The sequence below is a fragment of the Fusarium venenatum genome (genome assembly GCF_020744135.1).
Source record: "Fusarium venenatum strain MPI-CAGE-CH-0201 chromosome Unknown EDB82scaffold_2, whole genome shotgun sequence".
NCBI lineage: Eukaryota > Fungi > Ascomycota > Sordariomycetes > Hypocreales > Nectriaceae > Fusarium > Fusarium venenatum.
Window position 1 is genome coordinate 9017848 of NW_027072130.1, and position 26885 is coordinate 9044732.

Consider the following 26885-nt stretch of genomic DNA (forward strand, 5'->3'; position numbering starts at 1 on the left):
AAGTTTATTGTCTTCTAGAAGTACATATAAATAACGACTGCTCAACGGTGTTGCTGTGAGCTACAGCGACACCTTTATCTTTCAGAGTGATTTGGTCGTCTTAAAATGGACATAGATCATCAGCACAGATCCTGCTAGCATACAACAGCCATTGAAGACCTGGCTCTTCCAGAAGCTTCCAGCTTCAATATCATTCAAGGCGGATGTGACTGGAAATCCAATCAAGGTCCCAAGCGCAGCCGCCGCAGATGATATTCCCATTCGCGTACCGACAAGTTCCGGGTTGGGCGAGAGTCGAGGGACAAGGATCGGGTAGATGACCGAAAGAGGTCCCATGAACAGAGCAATAAGTACAGCCCAAACGATGATGGAGGGAACAGTGTCAACGCCTATCCATCCGAAGAACAGGATACTGGATATAATTCCAAATCCAGCCATGGTTATTGATGGGCCAAATCTGTTGGACATGGGAACCGCCAAATACCGGCCAGGTATAGTGGAGGCATTGCAAATGACCAAGACATAGAAGGACAGGTTGGAGCTTGCACCGGCCTTGAATTGTGCGTAGAGTGGAAGCAAGAAGAAGGGCACCCAGTATGCAACCCACATGAGAAATAAGGCGAGGCAGAATGCCATAAAGGCAGGATCACGGAAAGCGGTTGGGTCTAGAAGAGAGCGCACTTTGTGTGAAAGCTTGCCCCTGGTGGCGGGTAGCATGATGGCCAACGCTCCAATAAGCTCAGCAAGGGTGACAAAGCCGAGAACACGTGTAGTCCACGCGAATCCAATCCTTGGCTGGAGATTGGTAAAGATGATAGGGTAGATAATACCTCCTACAAGCTTGAATCAGTTCTTGCACACATCATCATTGGAGGGGTGTTCATACCAACAGCTGTTCCCAAAGTAGCACAGAATACGGCCAAAGCACGTCGTCGTTCAAACCTGGAGGCAACCATGGAGATACTTGGTACATAGAGGATTGCACTCCCAATGCCGACGCAGACGCCTTGGGCGAGGAGGACCTGATAATAACTGTGGGCCAAACTCAGCATCATGACGCCAAGTACTGTGATGAGGGTTCCAATGATGAGAAGCTCTCTAAAATATCCTCGATCAAAGATTGGGCCGGTCACAACACCTCCCACTTGCAATTCATTGTCAGCGCCAGACGTCAATAACGGTGATTGTGGTTGTGCGACTCACAAATAAGGATGACACCTTGGAGCGTTCCGACCCAAGCGATGTTGGTTGAGGGTGTAGATGTTAGCATGACTGTCTCATAGTACTTTTCGTATGAGCCGTATGCACTCAAGAGACCCCTTCTCCAGTAAGCATTTGAACACATTGAATGCGGTGATAACAGATAAGCTCACCATGTTGCTGTGTATATGAGAAAGGCTCCGACAACTTGAATCCAGGCATCAAAGCCCTCATGCTTATCCTGGACGGCATTCTGATATCTGTCTGGTTCAATTGCTGTTGGGACCTCTGGAGGACCTTGAGTTTTAGGCGTTGAAGGAGACACCATGCCAAGTTGATTCAACCGGGATGCGGTAAAAATGGAGTGACTAAGTTATTGTGTGGCGCTTTGTTTAGCAATGCGTCAATGAGATTGTGAACGAGAGGGCGAAACTCAGGTATCGGTAGGTATGTAGGTAGGTAGGTAGGAAGGAAGGTATTGGAGAATGGGTAGAGAGAGTTGGAACAAAGAGAAAACAGAAGGGAAAAATTGACAGTACGCGTGACGCGACAACAACGAACAACCAACAACCAACAACATCCTAGCTAGATTGAAGGGTACGTACTGCTAGTAATACGCAATAACCAACACATTGACGAGATCTGCCCAACCCCCGCCCATGTCTATTATCCTTTTCCCCGAATAGGAGAAATTACAAACCCCGCATCGTTACACAAGAATCCAAATCAGTCACAGTTAATTATGACTCATGCTTACCTTACTTTATTTGACTTAGTTTGGATACTTACATAGTATGCATGCAGTAAGTACCTTTACAGGGCCAAAACCCTGCACCATTACACAAGAATCCAAATCAGTCACAGTCAATTATTATGACTAATGCTTACCTTACTATATTTGATTTAGTACGGATACTTATTCATGGATGCTGTAAGGAACTTTACAGAGCTCCACGCCTAGGGACGGGCCGTGTCACCGGATCAAGTTGCCGGTCGCCAAAGTCCCCGAAATCCAGGTACTGCACACTAACTACGGCACGGGAGATTCCAAGTGGCACTGACGCAAGGATGTAAGGCTGACTGTTTCTTATGAGCATTCATGTAATGAGCTAGACCTGTATCCGTATATGAGTGGCATTTAATGTAAGGTCATATCCAATAACATTCTTCAATGACCGAGAGTGGCAAATGCTTTGATCCTCTGTGCAAGTGCCCCCAGGCGCTCCTGATCCTCCGCTGCAACAATTATGGTCGTAACACTACTCTGCAACCCTTGTTCATGGCACCAACCTGCAATAACGATTCTCCCCTCGTCTAGCTCGGCACTGAATATCTCCCGAAACTGGTCTAAACTCAAATTAATGAATAGAGGAAAAAAGACGGCAGCGTCGTTGAAACCTCGCGTAACGCTGAAAAAGCCCTTGAGAAATCCCAAGGGGTGAGAACCGGTGACACGAGCGTTGAGATCGATCACCAAGTGATTTCCCTCGACATCGGTCATAATATCCGCTCCCAGCGGGCCATAGTACCCAAGACGGCTCATGTAAGCGGCGATCTTTTTGGCAATAGGTAGATACTCAGCCTTGAGATGAGATTGCTTAGAGTAGTCGATATGTCCACCATCCCAATGACCATCCTCAGATACGAATTGATCGCAGCACGAGGTTAGGATCGGTTCTCCGTTTTTGGGCAAAAACAAGGAAATCGCGAGAGCCGAACCAGGAACAATCTCCTGTACGACGATGCTTGTAGGATGTAGATGGCTATTGGAGTCGTTGAGCTGAACAAGCATATGATCCACTTCTTGTCTCAGAACCGCCAAGCTTGCCGACCTATCGGACTCGTTCCGAATAAGGAAGGTTCCCTGGCCGGAAAGGGCCTGAGGAAGCTTGACCACAAATGGAAGGCTCTTTTCCTCGATGCAAGAGAGCATTTGGGTTACTTCTTTGGCCCGAATTTCCGAGTCAAGAACCTGCTCCGGATTGAGCTGAGTGTCGATCACCATCGAGGGTGGTGTAGGTAAGCCTGAAAACACCAACTCTCGCTTGGAGAGTGCCCGGTAGTGAGCTTCGAGCGGAACCGCGGCAGGAAGATGCTCGAGGCAGTCCATAGGATTGGCCAGACCGAGTTTGGCCCCCTCGGAGATTACGACATCTGAAGGACTTCGCACGTAGGTGACTGTCGGCCGCTGATGCTCACAGATCTGCTGCATGACCTTTTGTGTGTCTGCTCGAGGCTTCAGATCCACATCATCTCTGCCTTGTCCGTCCAGGTCAAACATGATGAGGTTCATCTTGCCTGCAATGATGCCAAACAGCTGAGGCACAACTTGGGAAAAGATACGAGCCTGGACGCCTCTATCCTTGTGAGAAAGAGGGTCTTGGTAGGCGTACTTCTTACAGATAGGAATTTTCTTCGTCATCTGCACCTGCACTGTTGGTATCGTGTGGCAGAGGTGGATCTCGGCATCATCGCCAGGACTAAGTGCGTAGAGGTCCTTGAGCGTCGAGTCGAATTCTATGATTGAAGACATGGTTGTGATAGTGTTGTATGCTGAGATGAGATGTAAGATGCGTTTGAGAGATAGAGGTGATGAAGTTGACCTCGTCTTATAGCCGTTAAATTACGACATAAAGTTTCGTAAAGATCGTCATATATTTAGCTGAGTGTATTCACTGGTGAGTAACATGGGTGGCATGTGAGCTTATGGAAGGAGATCCTAATCTTCAACCGTGGGATTGTAGACTTTGGTACAGATACTTCCCCCAAATTTTACTTTCAAATGCTTTGTTGACCTATCCATCTTATTCGGACTAGCTCACATCTACAGCATAACAAAAAGGAGAGAACTAGATCTGTCGGTAGTGCGAACACCACGTCATAGTCTTAGTCAGATTATCTTCTTTTGACCCATTACGATGACCTTTCGTCTTACGCACCTTCACCAGCGGCGTATTGTATTTGACGTTGCATCGTGGGGGTTACAGTCAAGGCCAGCCACGTAATATGGGGAGGCTCTGCAACAAGAGAGTGGCTCTAGCGGCAACAAGGTGCGTATATAAGCATTCCAGCCTGATATCTTGGCAAAAATCTCCAAAAAATGCAGAATTAGGTATTTGACCCTTCTACAGGGGTATTGTAATCACGGCAAGGAGGAAAGTGAGTGCTATACGTAGACTTACCAGTGAAGAATATGAAAGTTCTGCATGTATCGGATGAGACGATTTACAAGGTCTATTTTGCTTAGTTCATAAGAATCTAACATAAGTTCAAAATACACTACAGAAGGCTGTGTTGTGTTCCTTGGAAACACAGTCAACTTGTACGTTTCAGCAACCAAACACAAGATTCATCATGTCGACTGGATTCTTGGCTTCCAACCTGTCTTGGACATTGTTCCAATTCATATCTCTTGCTATCCCAGCAGCAGTCTTTTTTGTCATCATCTACAGACTTTACTTCCATCCTTTAGCCAAGGTTCCAGGACCGAGGCTGGCAGCTATCACATGGCTATATCAAAGCTACTATAGCTTTGTAGGTGGAAGTCGTTTTTACCTTCAAATTGAGAAACTGCATGAGATATATGGTTAGTTTGAAATGGAATTGACCTTATGGATTCTGACTCACATGTTTTAGGCCCTATTGTTCGCATCACGCCTGAGGAGGTTCACCTGAGCGACCTTGAGAACTACGACAAGATTTACTACGTAGGAAGTCATTACAGCAAGGACGCAAACTTCTATGGTGCCTTTGGAAACGAAAACTCTTCCTTCACAACGCCTTCAAATGAATTGCATCGCCAGCGTCGAACTGGTCTCAATTCCTTCTTCTCGCGCAAGATTGTGATTGACCTCGAGGAAATTGTCCAAGACAAAGCCCGTAAGGTGTGCAAAGCGATTGACAACACAATCGCAACTGGCAAGCCAATGGACCTTCATCATGCTCTTCGAGCCGTGTCCATAGATGTCATCACTGAGTATGCGTTTGGTGAAAGCTACGGCTTGTTGGACACACCTGACTTTGGTTACGACTTCTTTATGCTTGTTTTGCGCCTGGGTCCTGCTGCTTGGATCTTTCGCCAGGCTCCATGGCTCAAGACTGTCTTGAGGTCCATCCCCGAGCCTCTTGTTCGTATCGTCAGTGCACCAATGACTAATGTTATTGACATGCAACGAGTAAGTCCAATGCTCTTGATCCCATGATAACACAGCTAACTCTATCATTAAAAGCACTGCAACAGCAAGTTAAGGAACATTGAGAAACAACTTGACGTAGGATCTGTTGAACTCAATGGCAGAGCGACCATATTCTCAGCTCTCATGACTCCTGATGACCGTCGAAAGCCAGCCGCTGTAGCCCATCTTGAAGATGAAGCTTACACTGTCCTCACTGCCGCGGCCGATACAACTGGTAATGCCATGACCACTATCTGCCGTTATGTTTTCGCGGACCAAAATGTATATGACAAGCTTCATGCGGAACTCAAAGCTGCTTTCCCTGATGATAATGAAGTGATGAGATTCCAGATTCTGGAAAAGCTGCCATACCTGGTAAGAAGTGCAAGAAATCTCAGTAATCAGCTGCTAACTATTCTAGACTGGTGTAGTCAATGAGGGCCTGAGGCTATCATTCGGTGTAGTCGGAAGACTTCCTCGAACCGTTCCTCAAGGAGGCGCTAGATTTCACGGTTATGACCTTCCACCCGGAGTAAGCATTGCGATCCCATACTTAATGAACTATTCTTACGAATTCCCTCATAGTCCGTTGTTTCTATGAGCTCCTGGTTGATCCATCGGAATGAGGAATACTTCCCGGAGCTAGCCAAGTTCGATCTAGACAGATGGGTCAATGCATTAGACCCTCAGCGTCTTCACAAAGCTTTTGTGCCGTTTGGTAAAGGTAGCAGAGCATGCGTTGGCATGAAGTAAGTTTTTATGACAACCTCTCAAGTAATATTTTTTCACTGACTATCCCTTAGTCTTGCGTATGATGAGATCTATGTTACAATCGCCCAGATCTTTCGTCATTACCATGATCTGAAAAGTAACACTCACGAGCTCACCGCTGATGATGTGGTGTTGGACGACTACTTCTCTTCGTACAATCCAGCGGATGCCAAGACCCTTGAGATCCAGGGTTGATCAACAGGCTATTCCTTGGTTATTAATTGCGCAAAGCCACTACTTATAAACAGTTAAAAACGTATCACCAGACTGTGGATAGCCTCGTTGCGTATCTTCCTAGAGAAAGATCGAGGTCAAAGGAATGGTCAGAAAATGATTACTTTTGGCTTTAGTATTACTACGAGAAAAGTATCATGCGACCTATGCTTAGTGTATACTGAGAGTAAAAACCATAACAGTGGATCCCCAATTGCATAAATTGATCAGATTGTATTTTGCCTAAAGTAGAGAGGCTTGAATCTTGTGCGACCTCGAGGCTATGGCATCATTATTGGACTTGGTGGTGAAAGGCTTGCCAAGTAGATAAGAATATGAAATGAGAACTACACTTGATGATTTGATATCTAGAGTCAACGCCACTGGGCCATAGATGCCGCATGAACTTCCGGCCACGATGAATAGAACATATAAGTGGCTTCGTCGAACTACACTTACTGCTACTCATCATATATTGCAAACTTTGCTGAGAGGCTAACACGTTCCTTCACCGCCTTTCTCACGATTGAACCTTTAATTATCTCGATTACTTACTTGTAATTCGTAAGCTGAGCGTGATCAAGTCATAAGGCCTCACATGCATAGACTGTGGGAACTCAACTTTTGGTCAGACTGTTGCCAGTTCATATCCTTGAGTTTCAGTCGACGCATGTAAGCGAATTGCATAAGAATCTGATATTATATCTCAAAAGACCGTCAAGTCAAACAGAAGTACCAGTACATAGTAAAGACCGAGTCAGGGGTCGGCCGTCATGCTCGGTGGTGGGTCGTCGTCTAGAGCCCTGCACATACGATAACAGGGGCGACGTTCCATGGTCAACGCACATAAGCATGCCGCAGCAATTTAGAATTGTTCAACAACGGTATGAACGGCGCTATGATACTTCCACGTCATCATAACCGCGGTGGTCTTTTCCAAATCTGGGTTTGAGTTTGAATCTTATCCAACGATCTCCGCTCGAGCGGCAAGTCTCTCCCGTCGACGCGGCCATCCCCTCCCGTAGGACTTGTTGGAAAGAGAACAACAGGGTTTTCCGCCATGACTTGGCTATAAAGAAGAAGAGAAGACATGTAAATTCAGTCAAGACAAGCAACCATCAGTCGATATGCCATCTTTCTATGATTCCGACTTCTCTAGTTATCACGTTCCGAGATCTTCAACCAGGACTCAAAATGGGAATCCTGATCCAAGTATTGTATGGATGCTAGAGAAGCTCCATATCAATGCTGACGGGAAAAGACCGCTATCTCCATCAGAAAAGCGTCACGCTCCCCACTTCAGCCCACTTGAGTCTCATGTACGCCAACCTCATGAGCTCCACGGTGAAGCTCAGCGTACTGCCAAGTCTAGCCCACCATGCACTATGGAAGAGTCATTTCTTCAAGGGAGATCACAGTGGATTGACGAGCCAGTCATAACTAGATGGAGACAACCCAGCAAAGAGCTTAGCGAAGTACTTGCCCAAGCCGATCAGCTTTACCATCAATGGAGCCTCTCAAAGCCATTTCCTTTCGACCCCTTCTTTGACAAGCTGTGGATGGAGACCGCCGATACCCTCCGCGATGTCGGGCTTCCATGGCACAATAATAACCTAAACATGCCGGATGAAACTGATTCAAGGTGAGTTGCAGTATTGTATTTCGGGATCTACCAGTTACTAACATGTACCTAGCTGGCCTTTCCACTTTAAAACATTTGAAAGAGTCGCAATCCTCGCCAAAGGCAAAAGGGTACAGGACCCAGATGCCTCCGGCTATATCACCAACTGGAGTGAAGGCAACTACTATGGCATTCGAGCTCTGAAACAGGAGCTTTATTCTCACTACCCAAAACAAGAGCCTATCCTCTTGATCGATCATCTCGAAAGTGAGCTTGCAAAGGCTGCATCCCACATATTCGGCCTTGAGTGGCATCAAGTGTCTTTAAGAGACTCAAATACCTTGATGGATACTGTTCGTCGCCTCACTGCCAACGGGGAAAGGCCTATCATCTTTGCCGCCACTTTGGCCAACACAAGTGGAGAAGTGGATGATGTTTCCATGATTGACAAGATTTCTCGCAACTTCCAACTCTTGCTCCATCTGGATGCTTCCCGCGTGTTTGACTTCTTGACAACAGTAGGAGAGGACTTTCGCCGACTTCTAGGGATACCTCGTCTTCGTCTTCATCACGCTAAGCATGGTGAGCGTGGCTGTCTCGTCAATGGTGAGATCATGGCGAGCACTATTGTTGCTGGAGGTTCAAATGCCTATGTCCATCCCCCTCCTGTTGTTGCACTCAAGCCCAAACTCCTCGGCAATCAAACCCCAACTCGTGTCGAATATGTCAGGGGTACCGATGGAACACTTTCTGGATCGAGAGACTCAATTGGCCCTCTTATGCTCTGCCTTCAAGAGCTTCGTTTTGGAAACAGAGGGTTTCAAGAGATCTATGAAAGTTGCTACATCAGGAGAATGAGGTTGATGAATGAACTAAAGTCCTTGGACGTCCACTTCCATGCTCCCTCCACTTCATTAGACCTGATCATTCGAGTCCCTGCCGGTCGGTCCAGTCACTTGGTAGACCTCGGAGCCAAAGCAGTCCGAGGTGATAAATACCTTCTCACAATGCAGCCCAGCATCAGTGGTGAGAACATCAGGTCTTTGTTGCGCGTCCTTGGGTCTCATGATGAGCTGCTTTTGTCCAAAGCTGCAGTGCAAATTGAGCTTCAATCACCAAAGTCGCGCTACCGTCTTCCCGATGGGGTGGTAGAGAAGGTGTGGCAGACAGTTCAGAGCTTCAAGATTGCGGCTCGATATTCGTGTGGCTATCCCCTGAATCAAGCTCCCTACTCGGCGCTAGGTCCTGTCATTGGACACTTTCTAGGGGTCAGAATCCCCGAGGAATGGGCCAGATGCGAAGCTTCCAAGATTTTGCAGCAGCGGAAGCAAGCATTGGGCCTCTTGACTGAAAAGTCTCAGGAGTCTTTCAATGCCTGTTTCACTACAGGTAGCACCATGGGCAACCGAATTGGACTTCACACTGGTCTTATCCAGTACCCGCATGCATTTGTGTATTTCTCTTCTGCTTCGCATTATAGCGTCAAGAAGACTGTCAAGGATTGTGATACATGGACTCGTCGCTGGGTGCCTGGTAGAGTACCTCGCTTTGCCGAGATTCCGGCTGATGCATATGGCCGTATGATTCCGAATGCACTTATGCAGCAAGTCTTGTCCGACAAAGCCGAATGCGATGCCCATCAAGAGCATTATCAGATGATCCTCTTCGCCAATAGAGGCACCACCTTTGTTGGAGGTCAGGATGATATTGTTGAACTCACACAAACACTAGCTCAGATTGAAGTAGTTCCATCTTACATTCATGTTGATGGTGCGTTGGATCTCGGCTTCATCGCTGATGGGCTCCGACTAGGGCCACCAGGTGCTCTAGGGGCAAGTTCAAAGACTCCCGTAGTGCAAGGCATCACGCTCAGTCACCACAAAGTGTTTGGAATCATGGTTTCTGGGGAAGTGATCAGCTACTGCCCCAACCATTGCAAGCAATTCGATGCCCTGGCTGGAACTGTGGACCCTCGCGCTGTCTTGGAAACGTGGCTCTTTGAAAAGACTTACACCACGGCTGACCTGGTCACCATCTGGAACTACTGCTTGGGCAACGCGAGAATGTTGCGCGAGCTCCTCGCAGAACACAAAGTTCCAACGCACTTCAATCAAGACAGCATCATCACACTCTTGGAGTATCCACCACGCTGGCTGGTCCAAGAGTTTCACCTCGCCCCTGAAGGAGATTGGGTCCATTTTATCACGATGCCCCATATTTGCCCTACAACCATCCGACGGTTCGTACGTGCAGTTGCGGCAATTGATACAAACTGCAGTACTGCGTTCGACTATATCGGACACTCCCTTGCTTCATCTTTACATTTGAGCGGTCGTACACAGCTCCGACGTCTTACAAGTAGGAATACCTACAGTGAAAAGGTTCTGGCAGTCGCCAACCTAGCCATCTTACAGAACCTGCAAGCTCAGAGTGTTCGTGATGATCTTGGTCTCAGAAAGCTTCATGACATTAGATCTTGTTTTATTTACAGCGCCATGTCTTTTGCAGCGTTCAATGACATGAACGAGCCGCTGGTTGTGTTCCTTGCCGATGGGACTGGTGACAGAGTGCTTAAACCTAGCTTGATGCTGGTGAGATACTGCTTCCACGACAGGTTACATATGCTCCACGACATTGCCATTCAACTTTTTGGACATTTGGGGGATTTAGTCGGTGTGGATGTGGTGACAGATGTCTGGAGCTTCCAGGCTATTTTCTTTTAATAATAAATACACATGTTTCTGTTAACAGGTTATGCTGTTCCATTACCTCTTTGCTATCTTCGGCAGTCCAAACCTAATGATTGTATGGTCAGAGTATCTTGGCAGTGCTTGTGACAACCTTCAGATTATGACTAATAAGAAGGACGCATTGTAAGTGTATTGGCAATGTTTAGAATCAGGAGTGACGTCGTCATGATTATTTATCTAGTTTATCATTTTGCTGTTCAATGGGCCTAGGATCCGGGGCACAAGAAGCGTGGAAAGGGTATTCAAATGAGGATATCTGTGCAAACAATGAAGGAAGATTCGGCAAGGTTTAAGAAGGCACTACGGGATTATGTAAATGCTATTGGAAGGATTAGTAAGAACTAGGTTAGAGGACCAGATGGTAAGGGCATGGAAGTGAAACTTAAGGTCGTTGGAAAGGATATGTTGTTAATACCATTTCAAGTCATATGGAAGAACCAGCTTGACAACTTGCGACAGGGCAGAAGAGAATGGGAGGACTCTTAACTTACCATTCCTTGCGCTTTACCAAGGTGCTATTGGTGAAGCTTGGCCTGCTGACTAAGGTATTCTTCGGCTGTAGCAGAGTCAAAATTTGATTAGCAGCTCAATCTTAATCTACAGCTCTGTTACAAATTAGTAACGCTCACGGGCTATCTTAGCTATTCACGTGAGGATTAGCCTCTTCTAATGCAGTAGACCAGAAAAGTTATATATTATGTTTCTAAACTATTAATCAGACTGGAAGATAAGCTTATAGTATATTTAATATTAACGGAGTTAAATAGGCACTGGCTCACATTAACCCTGCACTGATGATATCATTGTATACGTTTAAAGCAGTGATCTGCATAACTCGAATCTCTGTCCAGAACCACGTCCAATCAAGTAGTGAGTCCAGATTTTTGTGGATTAGGTGTTCACAAAAATTCGTCTCTAGAAGCACAAAAGACAAATTTAGTAAGTCAGTTCATCATATACTAATAGCACTTTTTTGGTTGTTTAATTTTGGGTCTCAAGTCTGGGGGCTAAATTTTCTGGTACCCACCAGGCTGTGCCTCTTTAATTTCCAATTCCTATTAAACATGACGTGAGACCTTATCTGCCACGTCTCGCGATTATTACATACTTCAAATCCGAATTTCCAACGTGATGCCTCAAACTTTAAGCACATTAAGGCCACAACTAGGCATACGCCTCGAGGGCAGCCAGTCATATTCTCCGGGCGACACAATCATAGGATGCGTATATCGAACGACCCATGCCATGAGCCCAAACTCAAGGGTTTCAATATCCCTGTCTGGAAGAGCGAAGTCCAAGATGATTGTAAGGCGCGGTAACAACAACTCATCAACCTACAGAGGCCGCTTTAGTCTAATCCCGCGAACTGGTTATTCACAAACGATCTTTGAGGGTCCACTCCATATCAAAGGCGACGGCGACGAGGCCGTCTGGCCGTTTGCAATTACGCTTCCGAAATATGTTGATCCAGAAACTTACAGTGGCGCCAACCAGAAAGAAAGCTACCTGCCCCTTCAAAACAGGGTCTATGACTTGCCATCGACTTATACCCTTCGCACCTCAGGTAGCACGGAAGGTTTTGTCGAATACTTTTTAACAGCCACTTTGCGTCTTACCGGCCAAGGACACCATGACATGCCCGAAGCTACGCTACCCTTCCAGGTTTTGACTTTGAGAAATGATCCACCCATTGCAGATTTTGGGCTTCGACATTCCTCTAATCACCGAACAGTATCAAGTTACCGACTTATACCCGGAATGGAGGAAATGAAGCTATCGTTTTCTCAAAAAATGAAACGGTCGTTCAATACTTCCGGTGTCCCAGATTTCCACTTCAACTTAATAGTGAATATACCCACAGTTCTTCAGCTGGACAACCCTACACCAATATCGTTCAAATTACAGGCCGTTCCAGACTGGAAGCAAACCAGCGAAGTCATTAGAGACGTGCCACAAAAGGTAAAACTGAATTGGCTGAACCTGTCCATTATGGAAATCACCGAAATTAAATGCGAAGGAACATTCTCACCCCATACCAAGGAGAAGGACTCGACAACTAGTCTTTGCGTCATGAATTCGATGAACACACTCGGAACCAGTTTATTCATTCCTTTCAACGAAGAACCTCCGCTTGATATTGGGGAGCTGGTCGATTTGCGCCTTGGAAGATCAACCGCCGGTTTCTCTCGGCAACTAAACTCTGGAAGAAATGCATTTACCCCCAGTTTCACAACTTTTAATATTCGCCACTGGCATAGGCTGCATTGGGAACTGCGTGGTGATATCGCCGGAGAGCGCTTTAACGTTTCAGGTGCAGTACCTTTGACGATATTGACGCCAAGCGATGAGCAAGGGCAACCAGTCCAGATTTCACTGGAGGGAAGTGGTTTGGAGACGGATGCAAGAGCTGGGCCGTCGGTGCAGCGGAACGAATCATGGATTCAGCCTCCAGATGAAGAGGAAGCACCACCTAGCTTTGCTCAAGTTCAGCAAGAAGATCTTAAGGCAGGATAGAGGATTTATGGGCATTTCATTGAATAAATTGACTTGGATACAATATGAAGATTGAAATAGATACCACTTCACTCTTATTTGCTATGACTGCCTCTTCAATTTACATCGCCCTATATGACAACAAGCTTCGTGAATTTGGCATGAGTGATAAAGCTCAGACTAAGTGCAAATATTCAAGACTATCTACATCATATACTTGACAGTTGGTGTTGACGTAATAACTAGATGCCGGACAAGATTTGAGGGAAAAGCTTCTCAGTAAAGTCCCACAAGATCGGAGTGTAGTCCGGGGCCCAAGTAAGTCCAGTCCAAAATGTGTTGCGCTGACCTTGTAGCGCATAAAGCTTCTGGTAAAATCCAGCAGCTAGTTCCTCAGGTGACACTTTAGGCACAGTAAGTCCATGTGAGGCAAAAGCCAGGATATCAGGGTCAGTAACATCATATGTCCCCGCAGCGTCAATCTTGGAGAAGACTTGTTTGATCATGGACTTTGCTTTTTGGGCTGTCAGAGTGGCCCGGCCGAGGACACGCGTAGTCCAGAGGTCTTTGTCATCCGCTCGAGTGTACGCATCCACAAAGTTACCTTGAGGAAGATAAAAGTTACCCTGGTTGTCCAATGCGTTGCGAATACCAGTAACATCAGAAGGCAAGTTCGTCTTGCTAACAACGCTGACGTAGAGGGTCTCCCAAGAGAACTTGGAAAAGATGGACTTTTCATTACTGTCAAGGTCCCATGCGTCGGTGTTGCCGGGGGATGGAGTTGCTGCAACAAGAAGTTTCTTGGCTTTGACATGCTTCTTCCCGTTTGGTGTTTGCACGACCAGATCGACGCCTTTGGCCTTTCGACTGCTCGAGACCACAGTACTCTCAAGGATGACGTCATCCCTCATGAGTTCAAGAACACGATCGTAAAGTGTTTCTGAAGAGTAAGTCTCGGGATACTTGAAAGATGGGCCTGCCAGGCCGAATCCCAGGGCGGCGAGTTGGGGTTGTCCAACAACAGCCATCACGAACCACGTAGGTGTGTTCGCTGCATCAGACAGCCAAATCAACGTTCGGAGAACTGCAAGGGAGCTTCCAAGGCTATGTTTGTTGAGGAACTCTCCGAAAGGCAAGAGAAGATCTTCTGGAATTTTACCCTTCTTGAAATAACCATTCTCAAAATATGGCTGATATTTGGTAGCCAGTGCAGCATACTCGATCAATGCGACAGTTGAGTTGATGAGCCCGTAGTCAACATCAACATTTTTTCCAGTATTGAAATCGATGTCCTTGGTGCCAAAAAGTAGATCGAACCCGCTCTGTGGATCCGGATCAATCAGACCAACATCGAATCGCTTGAAGAACTCTTTGGTGTTCTCTCGGCTCAGGTACGCTTGAACTCCGTAGTTGATAGGCCTGTCCTCGCCATCCGGCTGGTAAGCATGGACGTGGCCGCCCTGGAAACTCGTGTTAGAATAGAGATGAGGTTCGTCCTAGGTCGGCCTACTCACAAGCTTGTTCTCTTTCTCAATGACCAAGACACTCTTGCCGTAATCTTCTCGGAGTCTGACAGCAGCATAAGCACCTGTCGCACCACCACCAATGATAGCAATATCAACGTCGTGGTGTACAGGTTTGGGCTTAGCCAAGGCTGCGCCGGCAAGATAGTTAAAGAGAATGAGTAAAGTTGATCGTTTCATGGTGGATTGAACTTGTCAAGTACAGAGCTCGGAAGGAGTGTTGCCAGTATCATAGTGTCGGACAGTTGTGACTTAAGTACGGATAGTCCGGGCAGTATCCATTAGCCCTTCTGCATCCATTCGGATTTGGCGGGCGTGCATTACCAGGATGAGGATCGAATGTTCCACAAGTCAATGCGCAAAACAAACAATCTGCGCCAAGGATTGTTTGTCAATGCACGAATATCTGGATTAAGTAATGTCGCCTGTTGTGTAATTAATACCGCTTGGGCGGTATCATCGTTAGCGTGCTGTCGTATTCGGAATAGCTGGGACAATTGAGTTTAATGAGTCTGTCTCAGTAAGGACGACGATCTCGGCATTTGTTGCTGCAACGCATATGCCCCACAGTATCAGAAAAATTGACCGCTATTGGTAGAAGCTTGCGAGATGAAATTCGCGGGTCAGTTCATGTTGCTTTGACTATACTTTCACCCTAAATTTTAGAGACCAACTATTCTGCAACCCACTGGGTACAGTAGGATAAAACCACTAATGCATCTTAGGTATGTGCGTTGGTCCTTGTCCTTCATCCAAGTGAACCAACAATTATGGCAAATTGAACTAGCGTCGAAGAAGGAAATATGCCGCCTTGAAACGGCAAAAGCTCACTGACAACAATGCTATTGTCAAACAGCCACCAACAGCAAACATGGTTGATATCCGGACTTGAGATAGCCCCTCTTGTGAACTTACCGTCCAGCCGTGGCTAAGGTTTGTCTCAAATAAACCATGTAATGGTATGTACTCCGTTGCAACACTTCACCAAAACAAGAGGACCACATGCACAAGTTTTGGTTACAAATGAGTGACTCGAGCTACTAGTCTGTATTTGTTTATAATCTAGAGATGATTAACTTCCACCACTGTGTCATTTTGCACAAATATCCCCGACATATCATCATGAGGAACAGAAACAGACTTCCGACTACAGATAACTGTATGCACTCCTTTTGGATATTGAACGTTGGCTGCATCGTAGCTGAGTCCGTTTTCCATATCAGCCAAGTGATGTGTTGAGCTTGAGTCATCTAGTTCCCTGTCCTTATTTGATCTGACAAGGGTTGTTAATTTGATAAGATTACTTGGTCGACTGATACGCTGGCTGCTCTTTCCGTAGGATGTGAGAAAGCTAATGGGCAGTATGTGGTTGAATATCGGGCGTAAAAGAGGGAAACAAGCTGATTCGTTCGAGTTAATATCATTATATAATTTGACTTGTTCAGATTGTTGCTCACCTGAAACGATAGCAATGTTCACTTCCACCGAACCTAAGATACAGAACATAGCATAGTCATATGGCATTTGTGTCGTATTACTGTCATAGTTGACAAGTTCGACTAGAACAAACATTGAGGCAAAGCAGACACTAGATATAGTATTAGCCTCAAGAAAAACCACAAACATTTTTTAGCATGACTGGTAGATCATACATAGCTCCCAGGAGAAATAAAGCAGCGATCGCTAGCTTTTGTCCCTTTGGCAAGGTCAGTCGAGCAACTTCGATAATTGGCAAAATGAGGATAGCGATATCCATAATAAAGTGAGTGGTAATTGTTCCTAGAAAGAATTCGCCACTGTCAAGGTTGCAGACCTTGTCTGTAATGCTGTAGTCCCAGAGTGACTGCACAGGGACGCAACGGAACGTAAGCATAAAGGTTCGGAGGATAATCCATATGACGACCATCACAAGCATAACCAGGATCGGTATGCGGATTGAAGAAATCTTAAAAAGGCGCCAGTAAAGCGTCAAAATGGCTATCTTGGAGCAGGCGATGGATGAAGCATAGCATAAAGAATTCAAGAAGCTAAGGAACCGGGCTTGTTGTAGAATCGCCTCCCTCTCATCCGTGGTTATTGAGTCGGGAATTTTGACGCCAAGGTACGCGTGCAACGTCCCTAGTTAATTGTCAGTCAGGGCCGAGATCTATTCCGAGAATGTCGCATACACTCCACCATGATGCTGCAGTAGCCTGTTGCAAAGATGAATGCCAGGATGGAAAAGTAGTCGTCGAACCACCAACTCATTTTGGTCATTCGTCGCGCGCAAACACGCATAACAAGTGAGCATAGCGCTGCAAGCCAAGGAATGGCGACGCCAGCCCAAATGTTGGGTTGAAGTCCAGCCATTATTTCTTCATGTGTGCGTATAAGGGACTGTCATACAAAAGCGAGGATGCGCTTGTAAAACAAGCGAAGTTTTGCGCAATTGAACAAGAGAACAATGGAAAAGTTAGAGAAATGATTTGTGATGCAATGCGGAGGGAGCGTACGTTATGATAAACGGTAATTAGTGGCGCTGGATTTGGTGATTGAGAGTACTGACTCGCTCAATAGCCAAGGGCTTGGTAACTCTTGCTTCCCCGGATAAAGCTAACCCTAGACTGGGGAAGCTTCATTGGAATTTTTAAGTGAGTGGCGTAACGTTTGCAATTCAGCCTTGAGTTTTAGGTTGGAGAAATGGGTCGATGGCTTGATATCAACGCATATGAGTGGTCTAATAACGCCACTGGTGATAAGCGTCTTGTGACGAGTCCGCCCTTTTGGTTGTGTTAGGTGGTGTCATTTTTACTACTTGACTCGCTTCGACTGAGCCAATTGAGCAAGATAGAAAGAAAGGAGAGTCCGAGCATTGGCATGCAACAAAAAGGGGCGATCAAAACACAAAGCCAATGGTTTCAATATAATTATTTGATACTTGACTGGACCTATATGAGGCATAACACTCTCTACGGCATGGTCTGGTTTGAGACGTTTGCGAATGCACTTGAAAACCACACAAACCCTCGTAGTGAGACTAACCGGTATTAATTACAAACGGCTTGGAAACGCTTGACCAGTTTGCAATGGCTTTCGCTCTGTCACGACCTGGGCAGCAGCCTTCCCAGCTTTCGCTCCAAAGACTGCGCCAGATGTCAATCCACTACCGCCAGGGTAATTAGAATAGAACAAGCCTCCCACCATTTCCCCTGCAATAAAAACGTTCGGTACTGGAGACCCTGTCAACCCGTGGATCAATTGAGCAGATTGAGGATCGACCTTGACACCTCCAAAGGTGAAGGTGATGCCACAAGTCACCTTGACTGCCATGTAAGGACCTTGATCCAAGGGCAAAGCCCAATTAGACTTGGCCAAAGCCAACTTCTTCTTTGAAGACTGAGTTGAGACGTTGTCTCTGATGGCGGGGTCCCATTTGGCGCCGGGGTTTTCTTGACGATGCGCGTGAACTGCTTCATTGTACTCTCGGATTGTGTTGACAAATGCTGCAGTGTTTCGAAGTCCACGCTCGCCACATTTCTCCGCGAGCTCCTCTATGGACTTGGCAAAAATACGTTCAACACGCTCCTCTCGATACTCCTCCATTCGTAGCCAGTCAATGGTTCTTGAATCCCAAACCTGGAAGGCAAGCTGTTCTGGCTGCTGGAGAATAGCCCGACCAAACTTTGCATAAGTGTAATTTCTCAAGTCCACACCTTCGTCGACGAAACGCTGGCCATCAATATTCAGCATAAGGCCCAGAGGGTAACCCGACTTGGTGTACTCGTTGGAGGCTTCTCGGTCGCCAGTATTTGGGTCAGCATTAGCGTCCCAGGCAACGGAATGGCACCCAGACCAGTTTCCTACAGCCTTCGCACCCAGCTTCTCGATGGCCATATTCAAAACATCCCCAGTGTTGTAGGGTGTTCCGCGGACCATGGCCATGTCCCAACCGGCACCGAGGAATTGACTTCGCATTTGAGGGTTCGACTCAAATCCTCCGGCAGCCAATACAACGGCGCTGGCGTTCAGTGAGCATCTCCGACCATTGACCAACAGCTGAACGTCGTAGCTGTCGTCCTTTTCACGCTTTTGCAGCCCGGTGAGCGCTGTTGACCACGAAACCTTGATGCCCCGTCTCTTGATCGCGGCAAGGTAGTCTTCAATAAGACCCTTGCCTCCATCTTGAGTCTTAATGTGAAGACCTCCCCAAAACTTAATCCTCCCATCAACCTCATATGCCTGTCTATTGAAGGACAGTTGGAAGCGAATGCCGTTTGAAGCGAGCCATTTGATAGTTGAGTTAGAGTTTTGAATGAGTGTCTTGGCCAGCTCTGGGTCTGAACGTCCCATACACACTCTATCCATATCATCTTGAAAATCTTTCTCGGTATAGGGCGCAAGGTCGATCTTTCCCGCCTGCTCATGTGGAACATTGTTGACGAACGGTAACAGATCGTTGAGACCGCCGTGGGCAATTCGATAGGCGCCAGCAGTGAAATAAGAATTGCCACCAACCCATTCTTCGGGACACTTATCTACGACTAGAATGTTCTTGGCTCCGTTTTCAGCCGCAGACAGAGCTGCTGCAAATCCAGCATTGCCGCTGCCCACGATCAAGACGTCGACGTTTTGAGGGAGATGAGACATGTTGGAAAAGATGTGGGGTCTGAATCGTCGGGTATTTGAAGAGATTACAGCGAGAAATCTGAGCGTGCGCAGTAATTGGAAACATGTGCTTGAACGTTCAAGAACTGATTCAAGGCGATCTTGTCTTGTTTTAAATATATACATAAGTTTCCAAACAATGTCAGGTATTCTTGGCAAGACACATAATGGCGCCAGGACAATCATTCTCCGTGATCCACATATATCGGAAAGTGAGTCTCCGGGCGGTGCTCTTAAACTAAGCGAAGACTTGTCTTCCAATCAGACTCGCAGAGCAGCCAGGATCTGTCCTAAACGCCTTGAATTTCGTGTCTAAGTAATTTTGAAGGCAGGAAAAGATGATTTTCACTCCCCGATAAACATAGAGGTAATAGGCATGCATAAAAAATGGATTTCATATTGTTTTTTTCCTAGCAGTCTTTGCTTTATCCCTGTTCTCACTACTCCCAAAATACACTATCTTTGAAGGAATATAGAATAATGCTATTCAATTATATAAAAATCCTGGTTCGGTGTCCTGATCTAGTGACGGGGTTGGTACATTAATCCAACCAAATAATGGATCAAGTGGCAAATTGTAGTCCATGTCGCCAGTGTTCATTTCGTAATTTGGATAGGGCCACTCTGTCATAGTGAATGAATTGTGGATTGCATCCAAGTCGAACGAAATATCGGGTGACATGGATGAGTTTGTTTCTCCTGGGATTTTATGAGAACGAATGGATGCAGTGCAATGAAGCTGCTGTGACTTACCAACTGTCAGGTTGAGACGATTGGCTTCAATAAGGCGCCTGATGCTATTGGCCGGCTTAGCAACACCCGGATTCGCAATACAAAGTTGATCCAGGCATTCTAAACTCCTCCTCAGTAGATCCAAATGGTCCCCCTTGTGGCTTTGGGAAGCCGCGTTGCGGACATGTATGGTACATGCTACATAGACTGTATATGCCAGGACATAAGGCGCTCCATTGAGTCCATAAGTCAACTTGTAAACTGATGCTATAGTTGTAATACATCGCGCTGCATCTGTGCATTGCTCCCAGGATCGAGATGGCGTTCCGGTTGAGCGAAGATGCCCGTCCGAGATGAATGGTCGATGGACCAAAATGATAAGAGAGTAATACAGATTGTGAAGGACCATGATATTCGGCGTCTGGGCTTGTGTGCTTGCTGAAATCCAGGGCTGGAAGTCAAGCTCGGGAGCTAAGTCTTCTCGCCACTTCTGTAATGCCTGTTCAATTTTCAGGAGACTGTCTTGGGCGTTTGAAAATGTGGCTCCGACAACATAGAAACGATTGATAATGGTCGTCATGATCTTGGACAAAAGGCATAACTGTTGAAAGGTTGATACAGAATACCTAGGAACCATGTCATCCATATTCCTAGGCAAACTAGAGGTGGATTCTGCTGCCAACTTCGGGATATGAAACGGTTCTGTTTCTTCGTACAAGTCAAGAAACTCGCGCGATACCTGGTAGTCGCAAAGATTAATGGCCACTGGTCGACCCAAGTATAGACTCTGGAGCTTATCACAGACAAAAGCGCCCCAAAACACTCGTCTCTTGATTTCTATCTCCTCTGAGTTATCTGTCGTCTGTTTAGGGTCCAGATGGAGACCCAAGTCATAGACCATTCGCAGAGCGTAACCAGTATACAACCATCCTTTTGATGTCTCTCCACGAGCGTTGTATGTTGAGCCTAGAAGGAGAAGTCCCACGATTGTTGTAATGTGCGGTCGCATGAGGAGGGAGTCTTTTGCAAGAAGCTTGTCACACCGATTGAAAAACTGAAGACCAGCGCTCGATGGATCTCCAGGGTCTTCTCTGACTTCTAGACGAGGCGAGAACTTGCTGCAGCAGGCGAAGATGGCGTTGAGCATAAAGGTGGAGCAAAACTGACCTGAGCATTGCAAATCGCGCATGATAGCAGGTCTATAGGTAAGAAGAAATGTGTGGTGCTGACGATCCCAGTGGAGGTTAAGTAAATGCATCGCCAACTCCGTCGGTACCCCTGCAATAGTGGAATGTTTCACGAGCCCATGCTCCAGATGTCTCTGCAGAGCAGCATTTGCTATCAAACTGTTCTTGACATTCTCGATCCATGTCCAGTTACATTGCGTGTTATTGTCTGGATCATTCCTGGCTGGATTATATAAGGCAGATGACGGGCCAAAGCTGTTAGTCTCACCCGAGTCATCAACAGATACAAAGCTGGCAATGTCTAGCTCATCATCGGATACAATGGCAGGTCGGGAAGAGAGGCCAGTTAAGGAAACCTGGGTTTGTGTTGGAAGAGTTTCATCTACTGAAACTGGCAAGCTGACATTTCCATCATTGTCGACAGCGGATGAGAGTAATTTTTCACGTTCCTGTGGGTTACTTTGCTTGAGAGTCACGATAAATGCTTTGAGAGCAGACGCGTCGCGTTGAAGTTTGAAGATCTGCGAAAACGTGGGTCCGGGGACGGTCAGCGTGGAACGTACGTTGTCACAATGTAACTGTACCGTTTTCTCGGGGTTTCATTGTGATAAACACACTCACGTCCTTGACTGTGGCAGTTACTGCATCGTGGCCGTGCAGCATCGCAGCGGACCTTCTTTGTCCGGCATGATACACATGCCCTAGCTAATGATTTCGGCTGTCGCCCGGTTCCGTTTACAGTCTCAGTCTCAGCTGAATGGTTACTGCGTCTCGATGCCATTGTCTAGGGTAGTCTCGGCCAATGATGATATGACGGGAGTAAAAGATGATCAACGGGAATGGTACTAAAGTACTGTGCTTTGAAGGCCGATTCCAACGCACAAGCTCTAGACAATGAGATCTTTCGTGTGATAGAGGGCAGGGGACAAGCGAAAATACTCCGTTCCAGGTAATTCGGGTTTACAACACTCTGCAGTTGGAGAAGACGTGACGGAGTATTATGGTCCGTGAGGAATAGTCGTCACCCACTTTCAACTGTTCCGTAATAGTGGGGATCGGATTATCATTTTATTTGCCGACAATATCGCTAATTGGTATGCGGAACCATTTGTCCTATTTCCGAAGGTACATGTTATCACTCCTTCTTATCCGTGAAAATGTCCCCACAACTGCTGTTTCGACATGTACCTGCGACCGAGTTGGTACAAGTGCCAGCTGCATGGGTGTTTCGATATCTCACAATGAAATCCAGGAAGTTTGTATAGTAAAGTTTCTACATATTTACAGTAGGCTAGTAGCAAGAAGCTCAGAGACTTTAACCTTATACGTATCTGTAATCTGCTTATACTATAGGAAGGTCATCGCTTTAATTGTCCTCTACCATGGATCTGTTGCAGTTGCAAATATTTTAATTATCAGGCAGCTTTATCATTTGGCCCCAACTTAGTCAACAATGATTAATGTCGCAATCTGCATATATAGACATTTGCGTCTATGTTGCAATAACCTTTGCATATTGCACCTGGACGACCTGCCAATGGGATGTGAATGAATTGACCCTTGCCATTCTGTGCTCCCATGACGTGATCCTAGGGTAGTACTGTAAGGAGGAGACAATGATATATCTAGATACCTCATCTGCTGTTTATTCGAATACTAAGAATTTACTGTGTGATAATTTATTTTAAGAGATTTGTTTACTCTGCACAAAATGGCTCCTGCACCAATTGACCCCAGCATCAAAGATGTCGCCCCGCCCATCAAAGACACTCTGCTCCTGCCGGACGCTGCCAAGCGACGTCTCGAGAAATCAGGTGTGGACCTTTCCAAAGGATATCCATACCGTCCGTCTCGTCCATTGTACTTAGATGATGTGTACAAGATTCGCGACAAGCCTCGTGATCACGTTGATGCAGGTGCGCGAGCTGACAAGTCAAAGAAGAGTCTTCTGTCTGCTGCGACAAAAGTCACTGATCTCACGGCATATATTGGAACTGAGATTGAAGGTTTGCAGCTAAAAGACCTTACCAATCAGCAACGCGATGAGCTTGCTCTTTTAATTGCCGAGAGAAGTGTTGTTTTCTTCAGAGACCAGGATCTCTCACCACAGCAGCAAAAGGAACTCGGCGAATGGTATGGAGAAGTTGAAGTGCATGTGAGTAACGATATGTCCAATATTGTATCCGGAAACTAACAATTATAAAAGCCACAGGTGCCTCAGGTTCCAGGTCTGCCAGGCGTGAGTGTTCTCTGGCCGGATCTTCAAGCGACAGAGCGTCCTGCTAGTTTCCGCCAGCCAGGAGGAGCGTCTCGTTGGCACACAGACTTGGTCCACGAGAAACAGCCGGCAGGTATCACACACCTTCATAATGACACGGTTCCTTCCGTTGGAGGTGATACACTCTGGGCCTCTGGCTACGCAGCATATGAAAAGCTCTCCCCAGGATTTCGAAAGATCATCGATGGTCGCTTGGCTGTTTACAAGTCAGCGCATCCGTACCTTGACCGCGATCATCCTGAACAAGGTCCCAAGTATGTTGAGAGAGTACATCCTTTAGTCAGAGTCCACCCTGCGACAGGCTGGAAAGCACTTTGGGTAAACCGTGCAATGACCGACAGAATCGTTGGTCTTGACAAGACGGAGAGCGATGTTATTCTCAACTATCTGTATGATGTTTATGAGACAAATGTTGACATACAGGTCCGATTTAAGTGGACACCTAGAACCTCAGCGCTCTGGGACAATCGGTGAGTACTCTATTGATCCTCAAGTATGTGGCTAATTTTAATTGTTACAGCATTACTATCCATAATGCTAGTTGGGACTACAGTGGCAGAGAGCCACGACATGGTACCCGGGTAACCTCATTAGCCGAGAAGCCTTATTTCGATGCATCTGCACCGACGCGAAGAGAGGCACTAGGTCTCCTGGGGGAGAGTGAGAAGAAGGAACTCGAGGTGTCGGGTTGAACTAGAATATACCACCTATAGTGTTGCATCAATAGGTAGTACATATCGCTTCTTAACAAGATATAATTTTAGGACCGAGGTGAATAGATTTTTATATATATTCACCCACTCAATTGAACTTTATCTCCTGGTTCATCACGTTTTAAATTATGTGGTATTTGACTGATTACATTGTTCATAAATATGCTCAATGGATTCTGGACCAGCTACTAAGGGGTTGTTTGGACTGAGTTTTATCAGACAACAGGATATTCAACTCCGATCATACTCATGGTGTGAAGGAATGGCCAATTTGTAACCTTCAATTAATCTGTAACATGGACGACTTGCTCAAAGATTGGTTCATATCATAGTTTCCAACAACCTACTGTACGTATCTTTCTTGCCCAAGTCAGTACTCAAACCTCCATCTGGAATCCGAATCACCCTTCCAATCTTCAACATTGCCAACATGCTTAATCTCTTCACTGACAGCCTCCCGACTCTGGTTCTGCTTCTTCAATCGCCACCCCAAGATACTCACCACAATGACATTCGCGATTAGGTATGCCAGAGCCATAGAGTGACCGACCACAAATCGTGGGCCATCACCTGACCTGTATAGCTGCGTCCCCATTACCGCACCAAGATTGCCAATACTGATCTGCATAGCGTTGGCAATGGCACGCTTGGTTTGCCCGGAGACATTGATAGCTGGCCAGCTGAGTACCAAGGCTGTGCCAGGGTAAATTCCAGCTGCGGCAAAGAATGTCCCCATGTAGGAGACTCCGGGCCTGGCAGTGGGATTGGTATTGGCGAGGAGGATTATGTATCCAATGGCGGCAACGGCTGAGGAACCAGCGATAAAAACCGCACGTTTGGCGAGCTTTTCCGAGGCTATAGCAACACCAAGGGTAGTGACGAAGGCAACAGCATAAGGCGGGATTGTTAAGAGCTGGGCCACTGCTGCTGTATACCCAAGATCCTTGATAATCGTGGGCTGATCAGTCAGTATCGTGCATAAAAGACGGAGTCCAGTGCGACATACCAGAAACAAAGAGAGAGTATAAAGTGGTAAGCTCATGGTATGAAACCCTAGCCCATAAAGCCAGCAGCTTGGATCTCCGAACGCTTCTCGGACAGCAGCCCAACTAAACCTCTCTTTACGAATCGCGTCACTATCTGCGTGTAGACGTTCATGAATGAAAGACTGTTCGCCATCGGTGAGAAAATTGGATGTATCGGGATAATTCTCGATGAACCAATATGCCGCGATCGCCACTACGACCGTGGCGATACCTTCCTAATAGTGGGTCAGTCTAGTACTGGGACTGCTCACAGAGACTCACCAGAATAAAGATCCAACGCCACCCATTCTCCCAAACGATACCTGACATCTTTCCTATGCCCTTGATTCTGTTAGTAACTGAACATTCTTGATGTAGAGAGCCATACATATGCCAATATACCACCAAAAGCTCCAGCAAGTGAAGCTGCGCTAAAGAATAGCGAGATACGAAACTGTCTCTCTCGCCGCTTGTACCACATTGAAAAATAATATACGACACCTTGAGTTTTGTTAATACATCTTCTCATCAAGTGATCAGCTTTGTAGTTTACCAGGAAATAGACCGCTTTCTGTAACACCAAGGAAGAACCGAGCGATAAAGAAACCAGTTTTATTCTGTACAATACCAAGTAACGTTGCCACAATCCCCCAGGCAACTGTAAGTGTGGGAAGCCATAGTCGAGGGGTTGTTCGTTTGAGGATGATATTGCATGGGATCTAAGGATTGTTAGAAGAAATGTATCTAAGGGCCGCATTGCGTACTTCAAAGATAACGTAGCCAATAAAGTAAAGAGTCAATCCAGTCAGGTACTCATTACCAGCTGCGATCCTATCTGTCAGAAATAGCAAAGTTAAAGGAAGATGTGACATTACACATATGCAGATCATCAATCATCCCTTCGATGCGAGCATTTCCAACTAGTTCACATACATTAACTCATGAGCCTTTATTTGCAGAAGTCATATCATACCATTGCTGCGATCTAAGAATGAAAGAAGATACAATACCCCAACAGCTGGCAGAAGTCGCAAATCTAACTTGCGTAACAGAGCCTTCTCGTTCACTGGAGGTCCTGTGGATACAGTGCCTGCGTCATCGCTAAGATCCAGCGGCGAATCGATCTTTTGGTCCATGGTTGTAATTTCGGTTTGCTACGCCGGCTGCATGAGGCACAATAGGTACATATCATAACTGGGGGATCTCTGAACTAAATACACTTAATAACTTGTGAATGATGTGTCTCACTGTAACTATCACACCATGCGATCCCTGCTGAAGCATTGGGAAGGGTTTTTTTTTTCGGCAATTGGGAAGGCTTGAGGAGCTCTGTAGGGTGCGGGATTATCACTATGTGGCCATGTCAATAACGTCACAGATTCATAAGTGAAGATTCCTAGTATTGAAACTTATTTATGACATCATGACATGGTATCTAAGAACTGGAATCATAAGTTGCCATATTAGCATATCTGTCGTGATCTGGGGTTGACCAATCAGAGTCCAAATTAACAATTTCGCATTTTAATTCATACCCATCTTGGGAATTAGCCTATTACG

The 26885-nt window shown here is 46.2% G+C and overlaps 10 protein-coding genes across 10 annotated transcripts; 4 read left to right on the plus strand and 6 right to left on the minus strand.

The window, feature by feature from the left end:
• Position 1: 1 nt before the first annotated feature.
• On the minus strand, positions 2 to 1761 carry EDB82DRAFT_502445 (putative monocarboxylate permease). Its single transcript, XM_025736577.2, has 4 exons — positions 1374 to 1761; positions 1204 to 1319; positions 887 to 1144; positions 2 to 833 (listed from the first exon to the last, which is right to left on the minus strand). Exons 1-4 carry the CDS (start codon positions 1526 to 1528, stop codon positions 82 to 84), a joined length of 1281 nt encoding a protein of 426 aa, XP_025587170.1. The 5' UTR covers positions 1529 to 1761; the 3' UTR covers positions 2 to 81.
• A 418-nt stretch (positions 1762 to 2179) lies between these two features.
• EDB82DRAFT_502448 (solid-state culture-specific protein-like protein) lies at positions 2180 to 4020 on the minus strand. The gene has a single exon (XM_025736578.2). It carries the CDS (start codon positions 3731 to 3733, stop codon positions 2369 to 2371), a length of 1365 nt encoding a protein of 454 aa, XP_025587171.1. The 5' UTR covers positions 3734 to 4020; the 3' UTR covers positions 2180 to 2368.
• A 290-nt stretch (positions 4021 to 4310) lies between these two features.
• Positions 4311 to 6723, plus strand: EDB82DRAFT_502450 (cytochrome P450 monooxygenase-like protein). The gene is made up of 6 exons (XM_025736579.2): positions 4311 to 4786; positions 4837 to 5375; positions 5430 to 5750; positions 5797 to 5907; positions 5961 to 6124; positions 6179 to 6723. Exons 1-6 carry the CDS (start codon positions 4555 to 4557, stop codon positions 6339 to 6341), a joined length of 1530 nt encoding a protein of 509 aa, XP_025587172.2. The 5' UTR covers positions 4311 to 4554; the 3' UTR covers positions 6342 to 6723.
• Positions 6724 to 7744: 1021 nt separating this feature from the next.
• On the plus strand, positions 7745 to 10713 carry EDB82DRAFT_446812 (pyridoxal phosphate-dependent transferase; the record flags this gene model as incomplete). The annotated part of the gene is made up of 2 exons (XM_025736580.2): positions 7745 to 8001; positions 8054 to 10713. 2 exons carry the CDS (start codon positions 7745 to 7747, stop codon positions 10701 to 10703), a joined length of 2907 nt encoding a protein of 968 aa, XP_025587173.2. The 3' UTR covers positions 10704 to 10713.
• Positions 10714 to 11769: 1056 nt separating this feature from the next.
• EDB82DRAFT_502454 (uncharacterized protein) lies at positions 11770 to 13367 on the plus strand. Its single transcript, XM_025736581.2, has one exon. It carries the CDS (start codon positions 11862 to 11864, stop codon positions 13242 to 13244), a length of 1383 nt encoding a protein of 460 aa, XP_025587174.2. The 5' UTR covers positions 11770 to 11861; the 3' UTR covers positions 13245 to 13367.
• EDB82DRAFT_567409 (uncharacterized protein) lies at positions 13368 to 17128 on the minus strand. Its single transcript, XM_025736583.2, has 6 exons — positions 16915 to 17128; positions 16399 to 16864; positions 16204 to 16334; positions 15824 to 16146; positions 14738 to 14866; positions 13368 to 14683 (listed from the first exon to the last, which is right to left on the minus strand). The coding sequence occupies exons 1-6, from the start codon at positions 17093 to 17095 to the stop codon at positions 13466 to 13468; spliced, it is 2448 nt and encodes an 815-aa protein (XP_025587176.2). The 5' UTR covers positions 17096 to 17128; the 3' UTR covers positions 13368 to 13465.
• Positions 17129 to 17627: 499 nt separating this feature from the next.
• EDB82DRAFT_502458 (uncharacterized protein) lies at positions 17628 to 19550 on the minus strand. Its single transcript, XM_025736584.2, has one exon. The coding sequence runs from the start codon at positions 19514 to 19516 to the stop codon at positions 17777 to 17779; it is 1740 nt and encodes a 579-aa protein (XP_025587177.2). The 5' UTR covers positions 19517 to 19550; the 3' UTR covers positions 17628 to 17776.
• A 229-nt stretch (positions 19551 to 19779) lies between these two features.
• On the minus strand, positions 19780 to 22278 carry EDB82DRAFT_567411 (fungal-specific transcription factor domain-containing protein). Its single transcript, XM_065609847.1, has 3 exons — positions 21894 to 22278; positions 20144 to 21846; positions 19780 to 20089 (listed from the first exon to the last, which is right to left on the minus strand). Exons 1-3 carry the CDS (start codon positions 22088 to 22090, stop codon positions 19878 to 19880), a joined length of 2112 nt encoding a protein of 703 aa, XP_065465147.1. The 5' UTR covers positions 22091 to 22278; the 3' UTR covers positions 19780 to 19877.
• Positions 22279 to 23020: 742 nt separating this feature from the next.
• EDB82DRAFT_557104 (uncharacterized protein) lies at positions 23021 to 24279 on the plus strand (the record flags this gene model as incomplete). Its single annotated transcript, XM_065609690.1, has 3 exons — positions 23021 to 23464; positions 23516 to 24057; positions 24129 to 24279. 3 exons carry the CDS (start codon positions 23021 to 23023, stop codon positions 24277 to 24279), a joined length of 1137 nt encoding a protein of 378 aa, XP_065465148.1.
• A 283-nt stretch (positions 24280 to 24562) lies between these two features.
• Positions 24563 to 26461, minus strand: EDB82DRAFT_462664 (major facilitator superfamily domain-containing protein; the record flags this gene model as incomplete). The annotated part of the gene is made up of 7 exons (XM_065607885.1): positions 24563 to 25258; positions 25307 to 25561; positions 25608 to 25667; positions 25714 to 25826; positions 25879 to 26044; positions 26090 to 26148; positions 26299 to 26461. 7 exons carry the CDS (start codon positions 26459 to 26461, stop codon positions 24671 to 24673), a joined length of 1404 nt encoding a protein of 467 aa, XP_065465149.1. The 3' UTR covers positions 24563 to 24670.
• Between the last annotated feature and the right edge of the window lie 424 nt (positions 26462 to 26885).

Excerpts from the sequence above, each read along its gene's own strand:
- EDB82DRAFT_502448 (XM_025736578.2), bottom strand. The coding sequence starts at position 3,733 with ATGTCTTCAATCATAGAATTCGACTCGACGCTCAAGGACCTCTACGCA.
- EDB82DRAFT_502450 (XM_025736579.2), top strand. The coding sequence starts at position 4,555 with ATGTCGACTGGATTCTTGGCTTCCAACCTGTCTTGGACATTGTTCCAA. Across the intron at positions 5,751-5,796 it reads TGGAAAAGCTGCCATACCTG|ACTGGTGTAGTCAATGAGGG; the intron begins GTAAGAAGTGCA and ends TAACTATTCTAG. Across the intron at positions 5,908-5,960 it reads GTTATGACCTTCCACCCGGA|TCCGTTGTTTCTATGAGCTC; the intron begins GTAAGCATTGCG and ends ATTCCCTCATAG.
- EDB82DRAFT_567409 (XM_025736583.2), bottom strand. The coding sequence starts at position 17,095 with ATGGCTGGACTTCAACCCAACATTTGGGCTGGCGTCGCCATTCCTTGG. Across the intron at positions 16,865-16,914 it reads CTGCAGCATCATGGTGGAGT|GGACGTTGCACGCGTACCTT; the intron begins GTATGCGACATT and ends ACAATTAACTAG. Across the intron at positions 16,147-16,203 it reads GAACATTGCTATCGTTTCAG|CTTGTTTCCCTCTTTTACGC; the intron begins GTGAGCAACAAT and ends CGAACGAATCAG.
- EDB82DRAFT_502458 (XM_025736584.2), bottom strand. The coding sequence starts at position 19,516 with ATGTATATATTTAAAACAAGACAAGATCGCCTTGAATCAGTTCTTGAA.
- EDB82DRAFT_502454 (XM_025736581.2), top strand. The coding sequence starts at position 11,862 with ATGCCTCAAACTTTAAGCACATTAAGGCCACAACTAGGCATACGCCTC.
- EDB82DRAFT_502445 (XM_025736577.2), bottom strand. The coding sequence starts at position 1,528 with ATGGTGTCTCCTTCAACGCCTAAAACTCAAGGTCCTCCAGAGGTCCCA. Across the intron at positions 1,320-1,373 it reads CTCATATACACAGCAACATG|GGGTCTCTTGAGTGCATACG; the intron begins GTGAGCTTATCT and ends TTACTGGAGAAG. Across the intron at positions 1,145-1,203 it reads CCAAGGTGTCATCCTTATTT|TGGGAGGTGTTGTGACCGGC; the intron begins GTGAGTCGCACA and ends ATGAATTGCAAG.
- EDB82DRAFT_567411 (XM_065609847.1), bottom strand. The coding sequence starts at position 22,090 with ATGGCATCGAGACGCAGTAACCATTCAGCTGAGACTGAGACTGTAAAC. Across the intron at positions 21,847-21,893 it reads AATGAAACCCCGAGAAAACG|ACCCACGTTTTCGCAGATCT; the intron begins GTACAGTTACAT and ends GACCGTCCCCGG. Across the intron at positions 20,090-20,143 it reads TCGTCTCAACCTGACAGTTG|GAGAAACAAACTCATCCATG; the intron begins GTAAGTCACAGC and ends ATAAAATCCCAG.